General features: G+C 42.8%; 1 protein-coding gene across 6 annotated transcripts in view; it reads left to right on the top strand.

Moving 5' to 3' along the window:
• The window catches only part of LOC139155637 (golgin subfamily A member 4-like), a 160,611-nt gene extending 141,265 nt beyond the window's left edge, over positions 1 to 19,346 (top strand). For 2 of the 6 annotated variants that reach the window (XR_011557101.1, XM_070730853.1), the window contains 3 exons: positions 12,031 to 12,117; positions 14,800 to 14,856; positions 18,050 to 18,619. Coding sequence is in view for 3 of the 6 variants with exons in the window: in XM_070730853.1 (XP_070586954.1) it covers positions 12,031 to 12,117; positions 14,800 to 14,829 (117 nt within the window). In the remaining 3 variants the exon portion in view is untranslated. Of the gene's footprint in view, positions 1 to 12,030; positions 12,118 to 14,799; positions 14,861 to 18,049 lie in introns of all 6 variants that reach the window. The other 4 variants (XR_011557102.1, XM_070730854.1, XR_011557100.1 and 1 more) reach the window with 3 other exon arrangements.
• The last annotated feature ends 2,482 nt before the right edge of the window (positions 19,347 to 21,828 follow it).

Here is a 21,828-nt window from a genome sequence, read left to right as displayed (position 1 = left end):
CCCCCCGCTCAATGTTCCCCAGGATTTTCTAAATGTGAATAATGTGTCGCGGCTCAAAAAAGGTTGGGAAACACTGCCTTAGAGGGAACATTGCCTGCCAGCGGAGGTTGTGAACTCCCCAACGTTGGAAATTTTCAAGAGGAGTTTGGACTGTCATTTGGCTGGGGTGCTGTAGGATTCCCTGCTTAAGCAGGGGGTTGATGATCTGCAAGGTCCCTTTCAACTCAAATAAATAAATAAATAAATAAATAAATAAATAAATAAATAATAACCCTATTTAAATTTGTTTCATTATCTCCATTTATTACATATAACGATGACAGTTTTTGCGCAATCCTATTTTCCCCTGCCATTTTTTCCAAATTTCCATGGTCCCTTTCAAAAGACCTATTAATTTATCTAGATCGCTCTTATTCCACCTTATAAAAATTAATTCTCTATTCTTTATCCCATTCATCCAATTTCACCCATTTATTTTTAAATAATTGCAACTCCATTAATCTTTCAATTTGAAATGCATCTCTGTACAACTCCAAACAGGGAATTCCTCATCCACCCTCTTTTTCACTAGCTATTAACCACTTTTTCGTTACTCTCAGTCTTTTATCTTCAACTCAATAGTTAAGGTTTTTGTCCCATTCCCTGAACTTTGATGCTGATAAACCCCCTGGCAATACCTGAAACAGGTACATCATCTTGGGAACTATTATCATTTTTAATACTCTTATTTTGGCCATTCTCCTTAACTTTTTCTCTTTCCAACTCCTCACCTGTTTTAACATTTTCCTCTATATTTGTCTATAATTAACCTCCACAATTTTCACTGGATTACTCAATAACCAAATTCCCAAGTATTTAGTTTTCTTTAGTCCTAACTTCAACCCTGATTCCTTCCTAATTTCTATCTGCTCTCTCAGACCTGTATTTAAACACATAATCTCTGATTTTTCCATATTGACCGATAACCCCAATTTCTGTTTAAACTCTTGCAAAATATTTCTTATACCTTTAATCATCTCTGTTGGGTCTGGGTCAATATAATTGCATCATCTGCAAATAGTTTTAATTTCATTTCTAATTCGCCTATTTTAGATCCTACCCAGGTATTATCTTGTCTTATCTTATTAGCTAATGTCTCTATTGCTATTACAAATAACATTGGAGATAATGGGCATCCCTGTTTGGTGCTTGTTAGTACAGGGTACATGGTTGTTAGGGATTGCCATTGTAAACTGCATATTGTACACTTGTACCAAACCTGTACTTAAAGAGTTAATGTGCACTTAAAGAGTTAACTTGTACTTGAAGAGTTAATATTCAAGGCTGTTTCGTCACTTCCTCATTGAAGCTATAAAAGCTCATTATTTTGCTCGGTCACTTCCTTTTTCACTTTTGCCTGAGACGGGGGAGTTGTTCAAATGCTCTTATATCAAGTCTATTTCCCTTATCTTACTCTTCCTTTCTCTACCCCACCTCTTTCTTATATCATCTTCCATACACATGCATTGTCCCTTCATTTAGAATAGAATAGAATTTTATTGGCCAAGTGTGATTGGACACACAAGGAATTTGTCTTGGTGCATATGCCCTCAGCTGTTCTGTCTGGGTCACTCTGGAAGCTATGACCAACCCAAAAAGATAAGCCAGACACACCGGTAGAATCCAAACACAGTTTTATAATGGTAAAGAGAAAAGAAGCCAACAGAAAATGTCCTTACAAATCAGGAAAACACTGGAACTCCAAATGGATACATGAAGGCAATTGTTCGTACAAAAACACAGAATCCTTGATGCCAAGACGAGGCTGTAGATAACAGACATACACCTCCTACGGGTCTTCAAGACTGCTGGGCCACAAGCCAGGAACAGAAACGCTGAGAGACAATGCAGATTACAGCAACTCCACTCTGATAACACTCCACACTGCCGAAAGAGTTTGCCTGCCTTTTAAACCCTTCCCTGCTAATGAGGACCACACCCAATCCCCTGGTGTTCCTCATTCAATGCTGATAATATTTCTTCAATTGATTCCTCCTTTGATCTATGTGTACTAATGATAGCTTGTGCTTCGTCACCCAATGACTCCAGAGACTCCAAGCTACTGGCTTGAGAGAGCCCCTCCCCAGGGCTCCCAGGCTGTTCTTCCTCGTCACGTTCCTGACTGTAATCTCCCCTGTCCGACTGCCCAGAACTCTCCTCTTCGCTCTCATCCTCCCCTGGGCATGGAGCCAGCAGAGACGCAGCTGGTCTTTCATCTGACTCAGGCTGAACCACAACATCAGCGTACATAAAATAAAATATACATTTGTCAAGAATCATGTGGTACAACACTTAATGATTGTCATAAGGATCAAATAAGCAGTGAAGAAACAATATTAATAAAAATCTTAGGATATAAGCAACAAGTTACAGTCATACAGTCAACATGGGAGGAAATGGGTGATAGGAATGATGAGAAAAACTAGTAGAATAGAAGTGCAGATTTAGTAGAAAGTCTGACAGTGTTGAGGGAATTATTTGTTTAGTAGAGTGATGGAGTTCGGGAAAAAACTGTTCTTGTGTCTAGTTGTCTTGGTGTGCAGTGCTCTGTAGCGATGTTTTGAGGGTAGGAGTTGAAACAGTTCATGTCCAGGATGTGAGGGGTCAGTAAATATTTTCCCCGCCTTCTTTTTGACTCGTGCAGTATACAGGTCCTCAATGGAAGGTTGCTTTTTCTGCAGTTCTGATTGTCCTCTGAAGTCTGTGTGGGTCCTGTTGGGTTGCAGCACCAAATCAGACAATTATAGAGGTGCAGATGATAGACTCAATGATTACATTCATCCCAAACAATTGATTGTTGAATATCGCTTACATCATTCATTCTAAAATATTCACATAACTCTTTCTGAAGTTTATCTTTATCTTGTTGGTTAGAAGTTTCCTCTGCATTATATCTCCAAATCCTTTGATTACATTCCTGACCTATTTCCAATTCTGCCAATAGTGGAGCATGATCTGACAACCAAATACTTTTTATATCTACTTTTTAATTTGCATATTGCCCACCCTATTCATTAATCTATAATCAATGCAACTAAATGTATGATATCTTGCTGAATAATAAGTACCTCTATTTGGTATGTCTGCACCGAGACCCACCATATTAAGTCTATAACATCCTGCTATTTCCAATCCCATTTGTTAATTGCATATTGAAATCTCCTTCCAAAAACATTGTACCCTCCATAAAGTTATCCAGCTTCCTCTTTGTAGTTATTATAAATTGTTTTGTTTTTGCATTCGGGGCATAAATTGCCGCCAGTGTCAATTTCTTTTGATTTATTTTCCCTTTAACAAACAACCATCTCCCTTCTCTATCTTTCTGAACTCCAACCTCCTCAAATAAAATACTTTGATGAATAAGGCTGCAATGGAGGCTGTTGATTTGATTGCGCCGTTGTGACCTCTCCGTGGCACTAGACCCCGTAGAGCCCCATGGTTCAACACCAGAAGAGACGTCTAGAGAAGCGATGGAGGAAGAGTAAGTCTGAATACTATCAAACACTTGTAAGAGCTTTTATTAAGACTTACAAAGTGGCACTCAATGCGGCAAGATGCGCGTATCATGCCGCCTTGATTGCATCAGTGGAATCCCGCCCAGCTGCTCTGTTTAGGGTGACCCGCTCCCTTCTTAACCAGGGGGGAGTTGGGGAGCCCTTACAGAGTAGTGCTGAGGATTTTAACACGTTTTTCACTGATAAAATTGCTCGGATCCGGGCGGACCTCAACTCCAGTTGGATAACAGAGTCTACTGACAATGAGTCAGTCGAGGTGACTGGGGCCCGTACTTGTCCACCTGTCTGGAAAGAGTTTGATCTGGTGACATCTGATGAAGTGGACAAGGCCATTGGAGCTGTGAGTTCCGCCACCTGCTTACTGGATCCGTGTCCCTCCTGGCTGGTCTCAGCCAGCAAGGAGGTGACACGGAGCTGGGTCCAGGAGATTGTCAATGCTTCTTTGAGGAGAGGGTCCTTTCCGGATCCCTACAAGGAGGCACTTGCGTGCCCCCTCCTCAAGAAGCCTTCCCTGGACCCAGCCATTCTTAACAACTATCGGCCAGTCTCCAACCTTCCCTTTATGGGAAAGGTTGTTGAGAAGGTGGTGGCGCTCCAACTTCAACGGTCCTTGGAAGAAGCTGATTATCTAGGCCCTCAGCAGTCAGGATTCAGGCCCGGCTACAGCATGGAAACTGCTTTGGTCGCGTTGATGGATGATCTCTGGCGGGCCCGGGACAGGGGTTTATCCTTTGTCCTGGTGCTTCTTGACCTCTCAGCAGCTTTTGATACCATCGACCATGGTATCCTTCTGTGCTGGCTGGAGGGGTTGGGAGTGGAAGGCACTGTTCTTCAGTGGTTCTCCTCCTACCTGTCTGGTCGGTCGCAGTCGGTGTTAATGGGGGGTCAGAGGTCGACTTCAAGGTTACTCCCTTGTGGGGTACCTCAGGGGTCGGTCCTCTCCCCCCTGCTATTCAATATCTACATGAAACCGCTGGGTGAGATCATCCAGAGGCATGGGGTGAGGTATCATCAGTATGCAGATGATACCCAGTTATACATCTCCACCCCATGTCCGGTCAATGAAGCAGTGGAAGTGATGTGCTGGTGCCTGGAGGACGTTGGGGTCTGGATGGGTGTCAACAGACTCAAACTCAACCCGGATAAGACGGAGTGACTGTGGGTTCTGCCTCCCAAGGACAATTCCATCTGTCCGTCCATAACCCTGGGGGGGGGAATTATTGACCCCCTCAGTGAGGGTCCGCAACTTGGGCGTCCTCCTTTTAAAAATGACAAAATCTGATAGCCTTGCTTATAACTTCCCTTGCCAATGCTTAACTTAATATACTCATCATTTAAAATGTGGACATTGATATCTTCATCTACCAAACGTTTTTCGGAAATCTCTATAATTTTATCTCCAGTTTTCTCTTGTTCCACCACAGCATGTAACTATACGCCATTCAAAAGATATGTAGTATATCCCCCAATTATTCCATCCTTAATCCCAAAATTGTTATTATTTTCACATTCAGTGATTGTCTCTTTAGATATTTCAAGTCCATCTTGTTCAGGTACATCTTCTATTTCCATTTCATGTTCTTCTGCTTTTTCTGTTGCAATTCCAAATTTGTCAAGTCCATTGTAACTGTTATCAATGTCCTCTTTGCCATCTCCAATTTGTAATCCTATTCCAGATCCAATTCCACTGTCAATTATTGATCTCATTTCATGGTGGAAACCTTTAATATCCTCAGAAATCTCCAAGAGAAGCCCATCCAACAAGTCTCTTATTTCTCTTAATTCCTCCATCTCCTTCTCCTTTACTTAAATAATGACTAATTTTGTCCAGCTGCTTAAACCAACAGCCTACAAAAAAGCCAGCCAGGTGCTCCCCCCCCCCCCTTTATGCAGAAACAACAACAGGTTTAATCAATCCAGATAGCATATTTCATGAAGGTCGAGTCTAAGTAAACAAAAAATTCCAACTCGAAGAACTTTCTCACGAGTACAGTCTCTACCAATAGATGGCAACAATACCATCTTAAACCTCTTACTATTTTTTTTTTTCAGCTTTTCAACTTTTAAATCCAAATAGTATATATACAAAAGAAAATTAGTAGTGTGTTTTTACAAATTCACCAGTATTCTTCCAAGATGGTTTTTAGACGTTAACTTCTGGTTCTATTCAAAATGAAAAACAGCAATTATAGTCCATTTAGCCGCTCTCCCCAATTTCTTGAACTCCTTTTCCTGTAATGCATAAGCAAAAAGTAACAAAAAGATTTTTCCCTCCAGCAGCAACGCTCAAATTAAATCAATTCTCCTCGCCACAACACCAGCAACTCTTTCTACCAATCTCCTCGGCTAATGGCAGCCTTCACACCACTGATTGTGGAGGTTCCAGGTCTGGTCAACCCTGGGGTTTGCCGACCCCAAACAGGAACCAAACCAAGTCCCCTTCTTCCCCTCCCCTTCAGGGAGGTTTGGGCCAATTCAAACTGAATCGGCACCCCCAAACAGCGGGGATTCGGCGATTCTCCGCAGGAGCTAGAGAACCGCCGCTACCACCGAGATGTTGACCATGCCCCTCTCCATCTCTTCCTCCTCGTCTTTTATGAGCTTCTGTCAAAATCATAATATCCACCTTGTTTTGTTTACCCATTCTTAATATTCTATAACGTTTCAAATCCGATCCCAAACCATTCACATTTAAAATCATTATAATACAATCACTCATAATATACAAAATAATCCTTTATCCCTCTTGTTTTGCTCTTGGTTTATTTATTTTCCCCTTCCTCAACCCCCTAGTGCCCCTCCCCGTGCTCCCCCCCAAGAGAGAGGGAGGACAAGAGTTCCCCTTGTCCTATCATGAGGCACCTCTCCTGATTACTTTCCTACGTCACTGAGCTCCCTTTAGAACCGCTTTTTAAAATATATTTTAGAAAAATCCCCCCTCTTTTATTTTACCATTGACTAATATCTTCTTTTACTTTTTACCCATATCTTTCCCCATAAAAGAGAATAAAATTGACAATGATTTTCAAAAGCATCTCCAAAAAGAGGAGACAGAGTCCATTTCAACTCTTCACTTCATCGCTCTCCTCTCGGGCTGCACTCTCGGTCTTCTCCTCTGCTCCTTTCTGAGAGCCTCCACCTGCAAATTTTGAGAAGCACATTGGATGGGAAAGAATATATTGTAATACTAAAGTATTCTTTAACCAGGATAAAACTGAGTTAGGCCACAATAATGAAGTTCAAAGGCTTTGCAGGATACTATTAAGATAGAGATTGAGAGTAGTGCAGAATCAGAGCGAACACAAAATAATGATTGTGAGAGACCATTACCAAGAAGATCAGAGAGAACCAATAAAGGAAACCACCAGAAAGTTTGGATATACACAGTGTGTATATGCATGCAATGTAATGTGAGAGTCAAAAAGCTATGAGGAAATGTTAACCAGACCACCAGAAGAAGTTAGGCAATGGAAGAAGGCCATGGATGTAGAATTCCAGGTACTATTGGATATTATGAGTTTGCCTAGGGATCATAAAGCAATAAGGTCAAAAAAGGATTTCAAACGTAGTATTGTTGATGAGTGTGTGTACAAGGGATAAGAAGATAATCACATAATAATCATAGTTTATGTTGATGATATTTGTACCTGTGTGAAGGATGACTGCAGGATAGAGCAAGTGTTTAGGGATTTAAATAAGACATTTGTTGTAAAAGATTAGGAATAGATGTGTGGAAGATAGATGACAGTGTGTTCGTTCCTGGGCGGCGGATATGCGGGGCTGAGCCAGGCAGCTGCGCTCAAGCTCTGCGCTGGATGCCCTGCTTTTCCCCACCAGCATGCCAGCTACAGGTGTTGGGTTTGATCAAGGTGGATTCCCATCAATGCGCCTTCCCAGGAGCCCGATCGCCTTTCTCGCTTCCAAAGTTAAGGACAAGCCAGTGAAAAAAGCAACAACAACCACAGCAAAAAACTATCCTTCGGTTTTCCTCCTCCGCTTCCTCCTCTCCCATGCCCCAGCAGTGACCAAACAAAACCACTCACCGCAAGAATTACCCCATTAGTTTCTCACCAAAGTTTTCCTTCACACCATCCTCTCCTGCCCCAGCGGAGCTACCAACCACAACAGGAGTGCACCTCCTCCCACCCTCTGATCCCAAGGCACCTCCTGAGCCGCGTGACAGGCGAACATCCACAACTCCACTGCTGCAAAGCGTGACCCTTCCACAGGACCAGGCTCTTGGGAAGACAGGATGGCGGGAATCCACTTTGAGTAAACCCAACACTTGTAGCTGGCCCGGCAGTGGAAAAAAGCAGGGCATCCAGGGCAAAGCTTGAGCACACCTTGCCAGGATCAGGCATACCTGAGAGAATATTCCAAATTGCAGAGAAGAATTGTATAACTTTAATAATGTAAAAATGCCTAGTCACTGTGAATGTGCAAACTGTAACATGATTGGCTGACAAAAGTACATAATGCACCTTTGTATAGGTGTGGCCTGTGGCTTGGTTTGAAGGTATTGTGGATTAGTATGGTTTAGAGTGGCTTATAAATTAGGTGGCTTGTGTTGGATGAAGAATTGTAGCTAAATATTATAACTGAGTTTAGCAGTTAGAGAATTGTGAGTACTTTGTGTATTAACTACTAGAGAGTTACAGTGTAAATAGTTGGTGTAGGTTTGATACTAAAGAAGTAAATATTTTCCTAACAAACTCTGCAATACGTGTCTTTAATTATCTTCAAAATAAAGGTTCCCAATGTCCTGGTCTGAAGCAGGCTGGTTAGCTGCTTTGGCTATCTGGGTGGGCTAGCTTCTGCAAAACGTTACTCCAACACAGCTGCCTGGCTCAGCCCTGCAGGTCTACAGGCCAGGAATGAACACAACTGCGCTGAAGCCACTAGCAACCCGAGCTAGTCGATCATGTGCCAGGATTTTCCAAGAGGTGGTGTTGATATCAAGGGACTACCGAGCAGTAGTGCTAGCTACCCTATTGTATGCCAGTAAGACTTGGACTCTATACAGGAAACATGCTAGGCAATTGAATCACTTCCACATGACCTGCCTCTGTAGATTTCTGAGGATCCAGTGGCAGGATAAGGTGCTTGACACTGAGGTCCTCTCCAGAGCAGGCTTGCCATCAATTCCCACCCTGCTGATGAAAGCCCAGAAATGCTGGGCAGGCCACGGTGCTAGGATGCTAGAACACTGCATCCCTAAACAGCTCCTCTCTGGGAAACTGTCTAATGGAAAGCAATTGGATGGGAGACAAAGGAAGTAATACAAAGAAACGTAGAAAGCCTCCTTCAAGTCCCTTGATATACAGTGGGGGGGGGGGGGGGAGGAAAGTATTTAGTCAAACAACAATTCTGCAAGTTTTCCCACTTAAAAAGATGAAAGAGGCCTGTAAATGACATCATAGGTAGACCTCAACCATGAGAGACAACAGGAGAAAACAAATCCCAAAAATCACATTGTCTGATTTTTAAAGAATTTATTCACAAATTATGATGGGAAATAAATATTTGGTCACCTACAAACAAGCAGGATTTCTGAGTCTCACAGACCTGTAACAACTTCTTTAAGAGGCTCCTCTGTTTTCCACTCATTACCTGTACTAATGGCACCTGTTTGAATTTGTTATCAGTATAAAAGACACCTGTCCACGACACCAAGCAGTCACACTCCAAACTCCATTATGGTGAAGACCAAAGAGCTGTCGAAGGACACCAGAAACAAAACTGTAGTCCTGCACCAGGCTGGGAAGACTGAGTCTGCAATAGGCAAGCAGCTTAGCGTGAAGAAATCAACTGTGGGAGCAATAATTAGAAAATGGAAGACATACAAGACTACTGATAATCTCCCTCAATCTGGAGCTCCACGCAAGATCTCACCCCATGGGGTCAAAATGATCACAAGAACAGTGAGCAAAAATCCCAGAACCACATGGAGGGACCTAGTGAATGACCTGCAGAGAGCTGGGAGCAATGTAACAAAGGCTACCAGCAATAACACACTACGTCGCCAGGGACTCAGATCCTGCAATGCCAGATGTGTCCCCCTGCTTAAACCAGTATATGTTCAGGCTCATCTCAAGTTGGCTAGAGAGCATTTGAATGATACAGAAGAGTATTGGGAGAATGTCATATGGTCAGATGAAACCAAAGTAGAACTGTTTGGTAAAAACACAACTCTTTTATTTGGAGGGGAAAGAATGCTGAGTTGCATCCAAAGAACACCATACCTACTGTGAAGCATGGGAGTGCCAACATCATGCTTTGGGGATGTTTCTCTGCAAAGGGACCAGGCCAACAGATCCATGTACATGAAAGAATGAATGGAGCCATGTATTGTGACATTTTGAGTGCAAATCTCTTTCCATCAGCAAGGACACTGAAGATGAAATGCGGCTGGGACCTTCAGCATGACAGTAATCCGAAGCACACCGCCAGGGCAACAAAGGCGTGACTTTGTAAGAAGCATTTCAAGGTCCTAGAGTGGCTTAGCCAGTCTCCAGATCTCAACCCTATAGAAAACCTTTTGAGGAAGTTGAAAGTCTATGTTGTCCAGTGATAGCTCCAAAACTTCACTGCTCTAGAGGAGATATGCATGGTGGAATGTGCCAATATATCAGCACAGTGTGTGCCAATCTTGTGAGAACTTAAAGAAAACGTTTGACCTCTGTCATTGCCAACAAATGATATTGACCAAATACTTATTTTCCACCATAATTTGCAAATAAATTCATTAAAAATCAGACAATGTGATTTTCTGGATGTGTTTTTTCATGTCTCTCATAGTTGAGGTCTACCTATGATGTCAATTACAGGCTTTTCTCATCTTTTTAAGTGGGAGAACTTGCACAATTGGTATCTGACTAAATACTTTTTCCCCACTGTATATTGATATTGATATATCAATATGTTATATGTAGGTTTATGTAAATATCTATTGAGGAAACACATTTTCATTCAGGATAGGTTTCTTGGACCAGTGAGTGCTTTGCCACAAGAGCTCCATATTAATAGAATTCATATGCTGTGGAGTTTTCAATCCATTCCTTCACCTAGACCCTGATTAAAACTGGCACGGCCATTCCTGATTAATTGTTCCCAGATAATTGGCAAATCTTTCCCCAGGCATCTCACACGGCCTTGGTTCCAACTGGGAATGAATTGACTTTGTTTGGAAACCATATGTGGGTGCATTTTTAAAAAACATATATTTAAAACCCTGCTGTTCTATTCGGGTCTGTGAGATCCGAGATCAAAGTTTAAGAAAAAATTTTCCCTGCAAATCTGAAACTTGAAATTTCATGGCTTTGCATCATTTCAGGGCTATGACATTCAGGAGGCCCCGAGAAGCCCCACCCCCCAGCTGTCGCCTTTTGAAACAGCCGGGGGGCTTCTCGGCATACTCCTGATCGCCAAACCCAGAAGTTCAGCAAAAGTTCAGCGTTCGGGTTTGGGAGGACGCCGAGAAGCCCCACCGCCCGGCTGTCAGCTTTGCAAAAGAACCGCGGAGCTGTCGGCCGGTCGGGAGGCTCAAACGGAGGTGGGAAATCCCAATAGGGAATTCCATGGGCGGAGCTTTGACGTCACAAAGACGTCCTTCCTGGAGTCCATGTTTCGGCCGGCCAGGAAGGATATCTCCATGACGTCAAAGTTCCGCCCATGGAATTCCCTATTGGGATTCCCCACCTCTGTTTGAGCTTCCCGAATGGCTGTCAGCTCCGCAGCTCTTTTGCAAAGCTGACAGCCAGGCGTCGGGGCTTCTCGGCGTCCTCCCGAACGCCGAACCCAAACTTTTGCCGAACTTCCGGGTTCAGCATTCAGGAGAACGCCAAGAAGCCCCCCCGGCTGTTTCAAAAGGCGACAGCTGGGCAGCAGGGCTTCTCGGTGGTCTCCAAAATGCCGAACCCGGACATTCGGCAAAAGTTCAGGTTTGGCGTTTGGGTTCAGGAGGACGCCGAGAAGCCCACCGGCTGTTTCAAAAGGTGACAGCCAGGCAGCAGGGCTTCTTGGCGGCCACCCGAACCCGAACTTTTGCCAAACTTCTGGGTTCGGTGTTCGGGCGGCGGGTTCATAAGGCGGAAAAAGTTCGTAAGAAGAGGCAAAAAAATTCCAAACCCCGGATTCGTATCTCAAAAAGTTTGTATGATGAGGGGTTCATATCACGAGGTACTACTGTATTTCTATTGTTTTTAATTTAGTAGCATTGTCAACAAATTATTCTATTATTTCATGCAGAGACTGAATCTTAGTATAGAATGTGTCATTTGAATTGTTAGTCTTAATAAATAAATATTCCCTTGATACATTCACACACAAAAATTATATTACAAATTATCATGGGAAGAGAAACAAATACATGCTTCTATTTTTTCCCATGCTTCCATTAACATTCCTAAGAAGAATGTATAAGATTTTATAAATGAATTGACGAATGTTTGAACACTTTCTTTTGTTCATTTTTTAGACAATGGCAAAGGTTATAACTACAGTGCTGAAATTTCCTCCTGATCAAACTCAGAAAATCTTAGAACGAGAAAATGCTCAGACACTGGTAAGAATTGATAAGACGTTTTGGAGCGCAGGTCTTCAACTTACTACCATAGCTGACCCACAATTTGATATTAAGTTATTGTGTACAAGCAGAGGCCCTATGTAACTACCCATGATTTTATGATAGTTTTAATAACTGTTAAGCAAATCAGATGCTGAAAAGTGAATCCAGCATATCCAATGGGATTTGTTTGCTGGAAAACAGGAAAAATGCCCCAAACAGGCCAAAAGGTTTGCAAATCATGGTCATGTGAGCACAGAATGCTGCAACTGGGCATACATGTGAGCAGGTTGCCAAACACATAAATTTTATTACATGACTGTGGCAAAAAGATGCAGTAATTGTTACTTCACAGATGACCCACAAGTAGTTTTTTAAAACTATCATAACTTCAAATGATCATTAAGCAGCTGGTCATAAATACAGTGATACCTCTACTTACGAACTTTTCTAGATAAGAACCAGGTGTACAAGATTTTTTTGCCTCTTCTCAAGAACCTTTATCCACTTACAAACCTGAGCCTCCAAAACGGTAACCGGAAAAGGCAGGGAGAAGCCTCCCTGAGGCCTCTCTAGGAATCTCCTGAAAGGAAACAGGGCCTCCACCCTCCCTATGGCTTCCCCAGTCGCACACATTATTTTCTTTTACATTGACTCCTATGGGGAAAAAATTGCTTCTTCTTACAAACTTTTCTACTTAAAAACCGGGTCACGGAACGAATTAAATTTGTAAGTAGAGGTACCACTATAAAGGCATACCTTAACAATTTGGACAATATTGGAATGTTCCTGTGATAGAAATGGCAAATATAATACATTAACACAGAGAATATAATGATAAAAATATGTAATGTCTACATCAGCATATATGTATTTGATATGCTTGCCTCACAGTTAAACAAGAAATCTGATGAAATATACACAACTTAAATGTGAGGACAATCCAGTAAAACTGGGAAAAATAAATTTTATGAGAATATTTAACTTTTACTAGGTGAACAATTTATATTTCATTCCCAATTCTTCCATATGTTCTTATTTTTTTAAAAATGGACAAACTGAAATGAACAATATAGTTTTCTTATTCTGCATAAAAGTATAGGTATTTGTCAACTGCAAAGGTCAAATCAGATTTTGACATATTGATGTCTTTTAAAAAAGAGAAAGTAGTCTATGAGTTGTATTCTCTGTAACTTTATTTATTCCTTTATGTATTAAATTTTCCTATCTCGCTCTCAGCCAACTCTGGGTCATTAAATAATTAGACCATTAAAAACATTAAAACATTTATGTACATAGCTATTAAGTTATCTGATCATTGTATAGAAGTCATTTGCCACTATTTTTTCATAGATATTTTTCAATTTCCCAGTCTATACTTTTTTATTCCAAACTTCTGTGGACCATTGGACTTCATTTTTTAAATTTTCCATTTGACTATTAGATGAGTTAGCAGGAATATAGTATTGGACCTAACATTTCATTTTGAATTAATCCAAAATGGATTATTTGGAAAAAGAAAAACATTTATTTTATCATCTCCTTTGTATATTAGCAAACTATTAGAGAATTGTTGAATACAACAAATTGATCAAAATTACTGTCAATTATTCTAATCTAGAAAGATTGTGCAGATTTAAATGCAATACCAGTATGTTACACAAAACAACTTTAAAATTAAGTATCTTTGATTACTTGGAATTAACCTCTACAGTATGTTGAATATTCTGCGGAACATAGACATACTGTGCTTAATGTTAAGAGCAGCATTTATTTTGACCGATAGCCACAAAAATAAATATTTATTTTATTTTATTAATTTTATTTATTCGACTTCTATGCTGCCCAATCCCAAAGGAATCATAGCAGCTTACAATAGTATAACAATTACAAAGACAATAGAAAGAAGTCAAATATAACAACAAACTATAAAATCTTAATTAAAATCCATAATGGATCTCGGGGTAAGTTGGTTCTATAGAGCCGGGGCAACAACAGAGCAGGCCGTCCCCCGCAGCCCCGCCAACCTGCATTGCTTGGTTGATGGGACCTGGAGGAGGCCAACTCTATGGATTCTTATAGGTCTCTGGGAGGTATGTAGCAGGAAATGGTCCCATAAATAGTCTGGCCCTGAGCCATATAGGGCTTTATAGATGATAACCAACACCTTGAATTGTGCCCAGAAACTAATAGGAAGCCAGTGCAGCTTGTGAAGTGTAGATGTTATGTGGGTATACCAAGGTATACCCATGACAGCTCATGCAGCTGCATTCTGGACAATTTGGAGTCTCTTCAAGGATAGCCCCATGTAGAGCGTGTTGCAATAATCAAGACAGGAGGTGATGAGGGCCTGAGTGACTGTGCGTAGAGCCTCCTGGTCCAGGTAGGGCTGCAACTGGTGAACCAGACGAACCTGGGCAAAAGTTCCCCTGGCCACAGCCAAAAGGTAGTGATTAAGGCTAAGCTGTGGGTCCAGGAGGATATCCAAGCTGCGGACCCTATCTGAGGGGGTCAATGTTTCTCCCCCCAGAACAATGGATGGACAAATTGAATAGTCCTTTGGAAGAAATGCGCACAGTCACTCGGTCTTGTCTGGATTGAGTTTGAGCCTGCTCCTTCTATAGTCACATCTGCTTTGATTAACACACCAAACAATAAGTTGTTCTTCTCCTGGCTTTATAGTTCACTTCTCCAGTGGTATCGTCTGAATAAATCATCAATCAATGTTTTAGTTAATGTGTAGGTGAGTTTATAACTTTATTTTTCCTTTTCTTTCACTAAAACAGTAGTAATTTTTTCATGCCTTAATGATCATGTGTCATTCTTAACTATTTTTATTTTCTAAAATAACTTTCCTAACAAGCTTAACTCCTTCTTTATATTTTGTATATACCTGCAGTATAAGATGAAAAGAAAGCATGCTCTAATAAATGAAAATGGTACTAATTAGCTAGAATCCATTGGAATTTAGAGTACCGGCACCAATGTTCCCTCTAATTTTTTTTCGGTGTGGGCGGAAAAGTATAGTATCCAAGCGGCAGTCCCCTTGGGACTGGGCGGCATAGAAAATAAATAAATAAATAAATAAATAAATAAATAAATAAGAAAAAAAATCCTTTCTTTTTATTAAAAGAAATTAATAATTTTAAAAAACCAAAATCCATTACTATTAAAACTAAAACAACCAGCAAAACCAAAAACATAACTATTAATAAAAACAGGTGAGGGCTGGGGTTTTTTTCTCTGTTATTATTTAAGTGCTTTTACCATATGCTTTAAATCAAGAGTCACTTCTCTCTCTTTCCTGTCATTCTCTGCCTCAATCATTTTCTCATTTCTCTTTCTCCCCCTTTTTTCTATCATTTCTCTCTCTCTCCCTCTCTCTTCCTTCCACTCCTCTCTCTCTTGCTTTTTCTGCTCTCTCACTCTTTTCCTTCCTCTCTCATCTCTCTCTCTTTCTTGCTCTCTCTCACACATTCTCTTCCTTCCTCTCTTCTCTCTCTCTTTCTTTCTCTTTTTTTCATTCTCTTTCTCTCTCCCCCCCCTCTTGCTCTCTCTCTCTTTTTCTCACTTTCTCTCTCTTGTTTTCTCTCTCTCTCTCTCTTGCTTTCTCTCTCTCACTTTCTCTCTTGTTTTCTTTCTCTCTCACACACTCTTTCGTTCTCTCTCTTGCTATCTCTCTTTCTCTCCCCCCTCTTTCTCTCTCTCTCATTCTCTTTCCGTCCTTCTCACAGCGGAGGCCGGCGAAGGTGATTTTCAATGTCGGGTGCACACGCTCCTCATCCCTCTGCCAGCCCTCCCGGAACATTCAAAATAAGAAAAACCTTCTTATTTTGAATGTTCTGGGCGGGCTGGCAGGGGGATGGGGAGCGCACGCGCCCGTGCACCCAACATTGAAAATCACCTTTGCTGGCCTCTGCTGTGAGAACGCCTGCCCTGCCTCTCTTGCAGCCCCCTCACTGACAGCCCAGGACGAAAGCGCTATCGGCGAAGGGACTTGAGAGGGGCGGGGCAGGCATTCCCAAAGTGCTCGGAGCGGCTACTGGCTGGATGAGGAGGACGAGAAACTGCAGTATGAGCCGCGCCCCAAGGCGGGAAGCGGAGGAGGAGAAAGATAGGCAGATCGGGCGGGCAGGTGGGGGGGCAGTGGCGAGAAGCCAGGGGCGCGAGGGGGCCAGAGGCGCTGGGGGGGGCGGCCGCAGCTCCTTGCGCGCCCTTGGAAAAGGGTGCAGGGGGGGGGGTGCAGCTTAGAAGATACAGTGACTGGCACCATCACAGAAATACACACAAAAACAGTTAAAACAAATGCCCCAATTCATGCTAAACTTCAGAGGGGCATAAAGCACAAAAAGAAAATGCAGTCAGGTTATAAGATGCATATCAACTCCTTCCCTTGCAAATGTGTTGTGTCTTACCAAATCAAATTGTCTGCTGTCTTTTCACTGTGTTATTGTGATTTTTCCCTTCAAATGCTGTCTGCCACTCTGAAAATAACTTATTTGCCAACATGTTAGTGACACTGATGACTAAAATTAATGTATTTGTCTTATAATTAGTTAGCTATATACAGCGGTACCTCATGATACGAACCCCTCATCTTACGAACAACCCGAAATACGAACCCGGGGTTCAGAAAAATTTTGCCTCTTCTTACGAACTTTTTTCTTCTTACGAACCCCCGCCTCCGCCGCTGCCAAGAAGCCCCGCCGCCCGGCTGTCACCTTTTAAAACAGCCGGGGGGCTTCCCAGCGTCTTAGTAAACCCGAACAGCAAACCCGAAATTCCGGGTTTGGCGTTGGGAGGCCTCCGAGAAGCCCCCCCAGCTGTTTTAAAAGGTAACAGCCGGGCGGCGGGGCTTCCCAGCAGCCTCCCGAACCAGGAAGTTCGGCAAAAGTTCGGGGTTCGGGAGGCTGCTGGGAAGCTCCACAGCCCGGCTGTCACTTTTTAAAACAGCCGGGAGGCTTCCCAGCAGCCTCCTGAACCCGAACTGCAAACCTGAACGGCAAACCCTCCACGCACTTCGCCCTGAATGCCTCCTGGCTCAAGCCGGCGGCGGCAGACCGCCTTTGGGGTTTGAGCTTGGGGGGAGCAGGAGGACCTTCCTAACTCCCTCCCCCCGAGCTGAAAACCCAAAGGCGGTCTGCCGCCACCAGCTTGAGCCAGGAGGCATTCAGGGCGTGGAGGAATGGGAAGCTCAAACGCCGGCGACTTCAGCTTCCCATTCCTCTATGCACTTCGCCCTGAATGCCTCCTGGTTCAAGCGGGCGGCAGCAGACCGCCTTTGGGTTTTCGGCTCGGGGGGGAGCAGGAGGACCAAGCTTCCCAGCCGGCTGCTGTGGAGGTGAGGGGGTGCGGCGTCAGGGGCTTCTCCCCGAGCTTCTCCCCACCGATCGGGAGGGCAAGGACACCGTGGGGAGAAACTCCTGACGCCCCCCTTGCCACCACAGCAGCTTCTGCTGGCTGGGAAGCTTGGCTTTCTACGAAGCTTGGGGGAGCAGGAGGGGCATCGGGACCTGGAGAATTGACACCTCCCCCAGCGCTTCATAGCAGAAAACTTTCAAGGAGGGTGGGAGCGCCGCCGGTTGACAAGTCGCAAGGCAGCTTCCCTCACATGTCAATGCACCCACAAGGCTTCCTCCAGGCAGCCTGTGCTGTCTCCCCCCCTCCACCCGCCCCCCAACAACGATCCGAATGCCAGCAGCAATGAGGCAAAAGGGGTGAATTTTGGGCTTGCACGCATTAATCGCTTTTCCATTGATTCCTATGGGAAACATTGTTTCATCTTACGAACTTTTCACCTTACGAACCTCCTCCTGGAACCAATTACGTTCGTAAGATGAGGTATCACTGTACTTACAAATGTTTGTATGCCATGTATTCTCACAATTTATAACATTTCTTATCTGTCTCCCTTCACCCTTTTCTCTCCTAGCTCTGGTTTTGATCCTTATGTTGAAGAACTTGCGATGTATTCACTTTGTAACAGATTACAGAACTTTGAAATCAGGTCATATTTTCTCTTTGAAGCATGGAACAGACAGAATAATTATTCAGATTTTACCTGAGAAAAATACAGCAAGGAAGGACAAATTGACTATTGGGACTATGAATATGGTTATTTTTTTGCCTTTAAGAAAACATGTTTATTAAGTGCTCTGTGCTTCATTTGGGTATAATTTTCATTTTAGCTTTATAGGGTTTTTTTTAAAGCAATTGAAGTATTTTCCTTCAAAAAAAATTCTTTCACAAAATGAATCATTCTATTTATTTTATTGTGGGTTTTGTTTCATATGCTGCAAAATTATTTCAGACAATATGTAAGAGAATCTGATTGGGAGTTGGCTAGCTATTTTGTTGATTGTTTATTAAAAGCCATTGTTTTTAAGCTTTTGCTTATAAAGAATCCAGATTGCAAGACTTCATTTATTAATATATAGTTTTTGTACTATATTTTGAGAAAAATAAATTTACACTACTATAATAAAGGTACTATTTATTTGTATTATAAGTTGATCTCTGATTGTTGGCAACACTAATCTTACAGAGCTGGAAGAAAATGAAATTTTATTTACTGTTCAGTGCTGCAGCCTGCTTTCTTTTTCAAAAGTCGGGGCTTGACTGCTAATTGATTTGATCATGTGCAAAGGAATAAGATTTTGCTTTTAAATGTATCTAATAGGAATACAGTAATTCCTTGCTACTTCGCAATTCATCTTTCGCGGATTCGCTATTTCACAGCTTTTTCAAAGGGAAAGAACGCCAGGGCAGAAACAGTTTGTGTGTGTTTGTGGGGGGGAACTGCAGCGGCAGCCTCCTTCAGCCTGTGTGGTAACTGAGAGAAGCTGGTCTCTCTCAGCGGTCAGCAGCGGTGGGTTGTTAACAATACAGGGAGGGTTTAAAAGTCCAAATACTCATTAAATACATACAAAAAATTCTTTCTTCTACTTCGAGGAAATTCATTTTTCATGGGTGGTCTTGGAACGCATCCCCGTGAAAAATGAGGGATTACTGTAATGCTTTTTGTAGACATAAATATGAACAACACAGTTCCTTGGCTGACCCACAATAAAATGTATTAAAGTAGGATATCAGTTAGGTTGGGGCAATTATTTGATCATTGGACAATTACTGAATTGAATACACTATGTAACACAAATTTTGTTCCCAGCTTTTAAATGTTATATTCTAATTGCTTATGTCTAAAACAAATTAAAAATTGCTTACATTCATCATAAACTTCGCTTTTGTGACCACGGCAATGAAAATTATGCATTTTTACTATAGAAACAGACGATTTTGCATCTTCTCATTTATAGTCAGGCTAAGAACACTATATGCATTGCAAATTTACACAGATTACCAAAAACTGTTCAGAAGTGTGCAGTTTTCTGAGATTTATGACTATACTGCAAATCAGTTTCATGAATCAATCCCCAAATATAGTCGCCCATCATGTTTTCGTTTTTTCTAATCTGTGACTTGGACGCTTTCATCTAATAAGTTCCATTGCTTGAGCTTTGATGTCAGAAGCTCAGCGTTGGACTTGGTGAGACCAAGGTCTCGGATCAGATTGTTGAGGTATTTTTGGTTAGGGTAGTATGGCTTCCACTCCTCATCTGCATATGAAGAGAAATCGTGATCTTCAATGTCTTCTTTGGTGTCTGACCTGCTGCTTTCTTTTGAAGGTGGTGTGGCTCGGTCTGGAGGTGTTGGTACAGGAAGTTCAGGGCAGTGTGGTTCTGGGGCAATAGATGCAGGAATGTCAAGATACGTTCCAGACAGTGTATTTTTGCCAGTGCAACATTTGGAAGGGTCCACCATGCAGAAGTAGCAATTTGTTGAGTGATCGGTTCATGCCAAATTCTTGGGATAGCAAAACGCATGGCTGTCTTCTCTCCCCTGTATCAACCTATAAGCAAACAAAATAAAATTTGGATTGAGAATTTGATTTAGGCCTATTTCACACTAATGACTAGTGATATTTACAATATTAACACATTTAATCTGCTATTTAAGAGAATAGCATATATCCACTTACCTTCAAAAGTTTTCTTGCAGTGCTCACATGTGAAATGAGGAGCCCATGATTTGTCTTGGTCACCAACAGGCATGCCGAAGTATGCTTTGTAGGCCTCACACATCTTAGCAGATGCTTCCACAGAGTACTTTTTCGCTCTTGTCTTTATAAACTGGCCACATACATAGCAAAGTGTGTCTGCCGGATGTATGCAATCTCTTGATGCCATCTAAATTGACTAAGTTGCTGTGTACTGTAAGGCAAAAGGATGTCTCTCCAAACTTGATAAAAATGGTCTTTATTCCATGCAGTATTAAAGTACAAGGGTGTACTGAGGATTCAGCAGAACAAGATTGATCACCCGGTACCAGAGTAACACACAATATATATATTTACAATCCTAAGCTCCTCCTGTAATGGGTGTGGGATGAAGTGTGAATACTGTTGTTATCAGAATCTGAATAGATATTGAATTTACACCTGTCTGTCTAGGTCAATTCCCCTTTGTCTGTGATGGCTATTGCCCACTTACTACGCAATCCCAATCAATTAGATCCTGTCTCTCCGTCTCTCAGGAAGGGCTATAGTGGACCTATATAACTGTAGTTATACAACTACCTACAATTCTGTACAGTCCCAGAAAGTTCTAGATGGGTGTTGGAGCGCCAGAAGAGACGTCTGGAGAAGCGATGGAGGAAGAGTAAGTCCAAATCCGATCGAACACTTGTAAGAGCTCATATTAAGACTTACAAAGTGGCGCTCAAGGCGGCAAGATGCGCGTATCATGCCGCCTTGATTGCATCAGCGGAATCCCGCCCGGCCGCTCTGTTTAGGGTAACCCGCTCCCTTCTTAATCAGAGGGGAGTTGGGGAGCCCTTGCAGAGTAGTGCCGAGGATTTTAACACGTTTTTCGCTGATAAAATCGCTTGGATCCGAGCGGACTTTGACTCCAATTGTAAAACAGAGTCGACTGACAATGAGTCAGTCGAGGTGACTGGGGCTAAACGTCTTTGTCCATCTGTCTGGGAGGAGTTTGACTTGGTGACACCTGATGAAGTGGACAAGGCCATTGGAGCTGTGAGTTCCGCCACCTGTTTACTGGATCTGTGTCCCTCTTGGCTGGTTTCGGCCAGTCGAGGGGTGACACGGAGCTGGGTCCAGGAGATTGTCAACGCCTCCTTGGGGAGGGGGTCCTTTCCGGCCCTTTACAAGGAGGCACTTGTGCGCCCCCTCCTCAAGAAGCCTTCCCTGGACCCAGCCGTGCTTAATAACTACCGTCCGGTCTCCAACCTTCCCTTCATGGGGAAGGTTGTTGAGAAGGTGGTGGCACTTCAACTCCAGCGGTCCTTGGAAGAAGCCGAGTATTTAGGTCCTCAACAGTCTGGATTCAGGCCCGGCTACAGCATGGAAACTGCTTTGTTGCATTGATGGATGATCTCTGGCGGGCCCAGGACAGGGGCCTGTCCTCTGTCCTGGTGCTCCTTGACCTCTCAGCGGCTTTCGATACCATCGACCATGGTATCCTTCTGCGCCGGCTGGAGGGGTTGTGAGTGGGAGGCACTGTTCTTCAGTGGTTCTCCTCCTACCTCTCCGGTCAGTCGCAGTCGGTGTTAGTGGGGGGTCAGAGGTCGACCCCGAGGTTTCTCCCTTGTGGGGTGCCTCAGGGGTCGGTCCTCTCCCCCTGCTATTTAATA

This window comes from Erythrolamprus reginae, unplaced genomic scaffold (assembly GCF_031021105.1).
Source record: "Erythrolamprus reginae isolate rEryReg1 unplaced genomic scaffold, rEryReg1.hap1 H_37, whole genome shotgun sequence".
Classification (NCBI taxonomy): Eukaryota; Metazoa; Chordata; class Lepidosauria; order Squamata; family Dipsadidae; genus Erythrolamprus; species Erythrolamprus reginae.
This window is presented reverse-complemented; position numbering and strand designations above follow the sequence as displayed.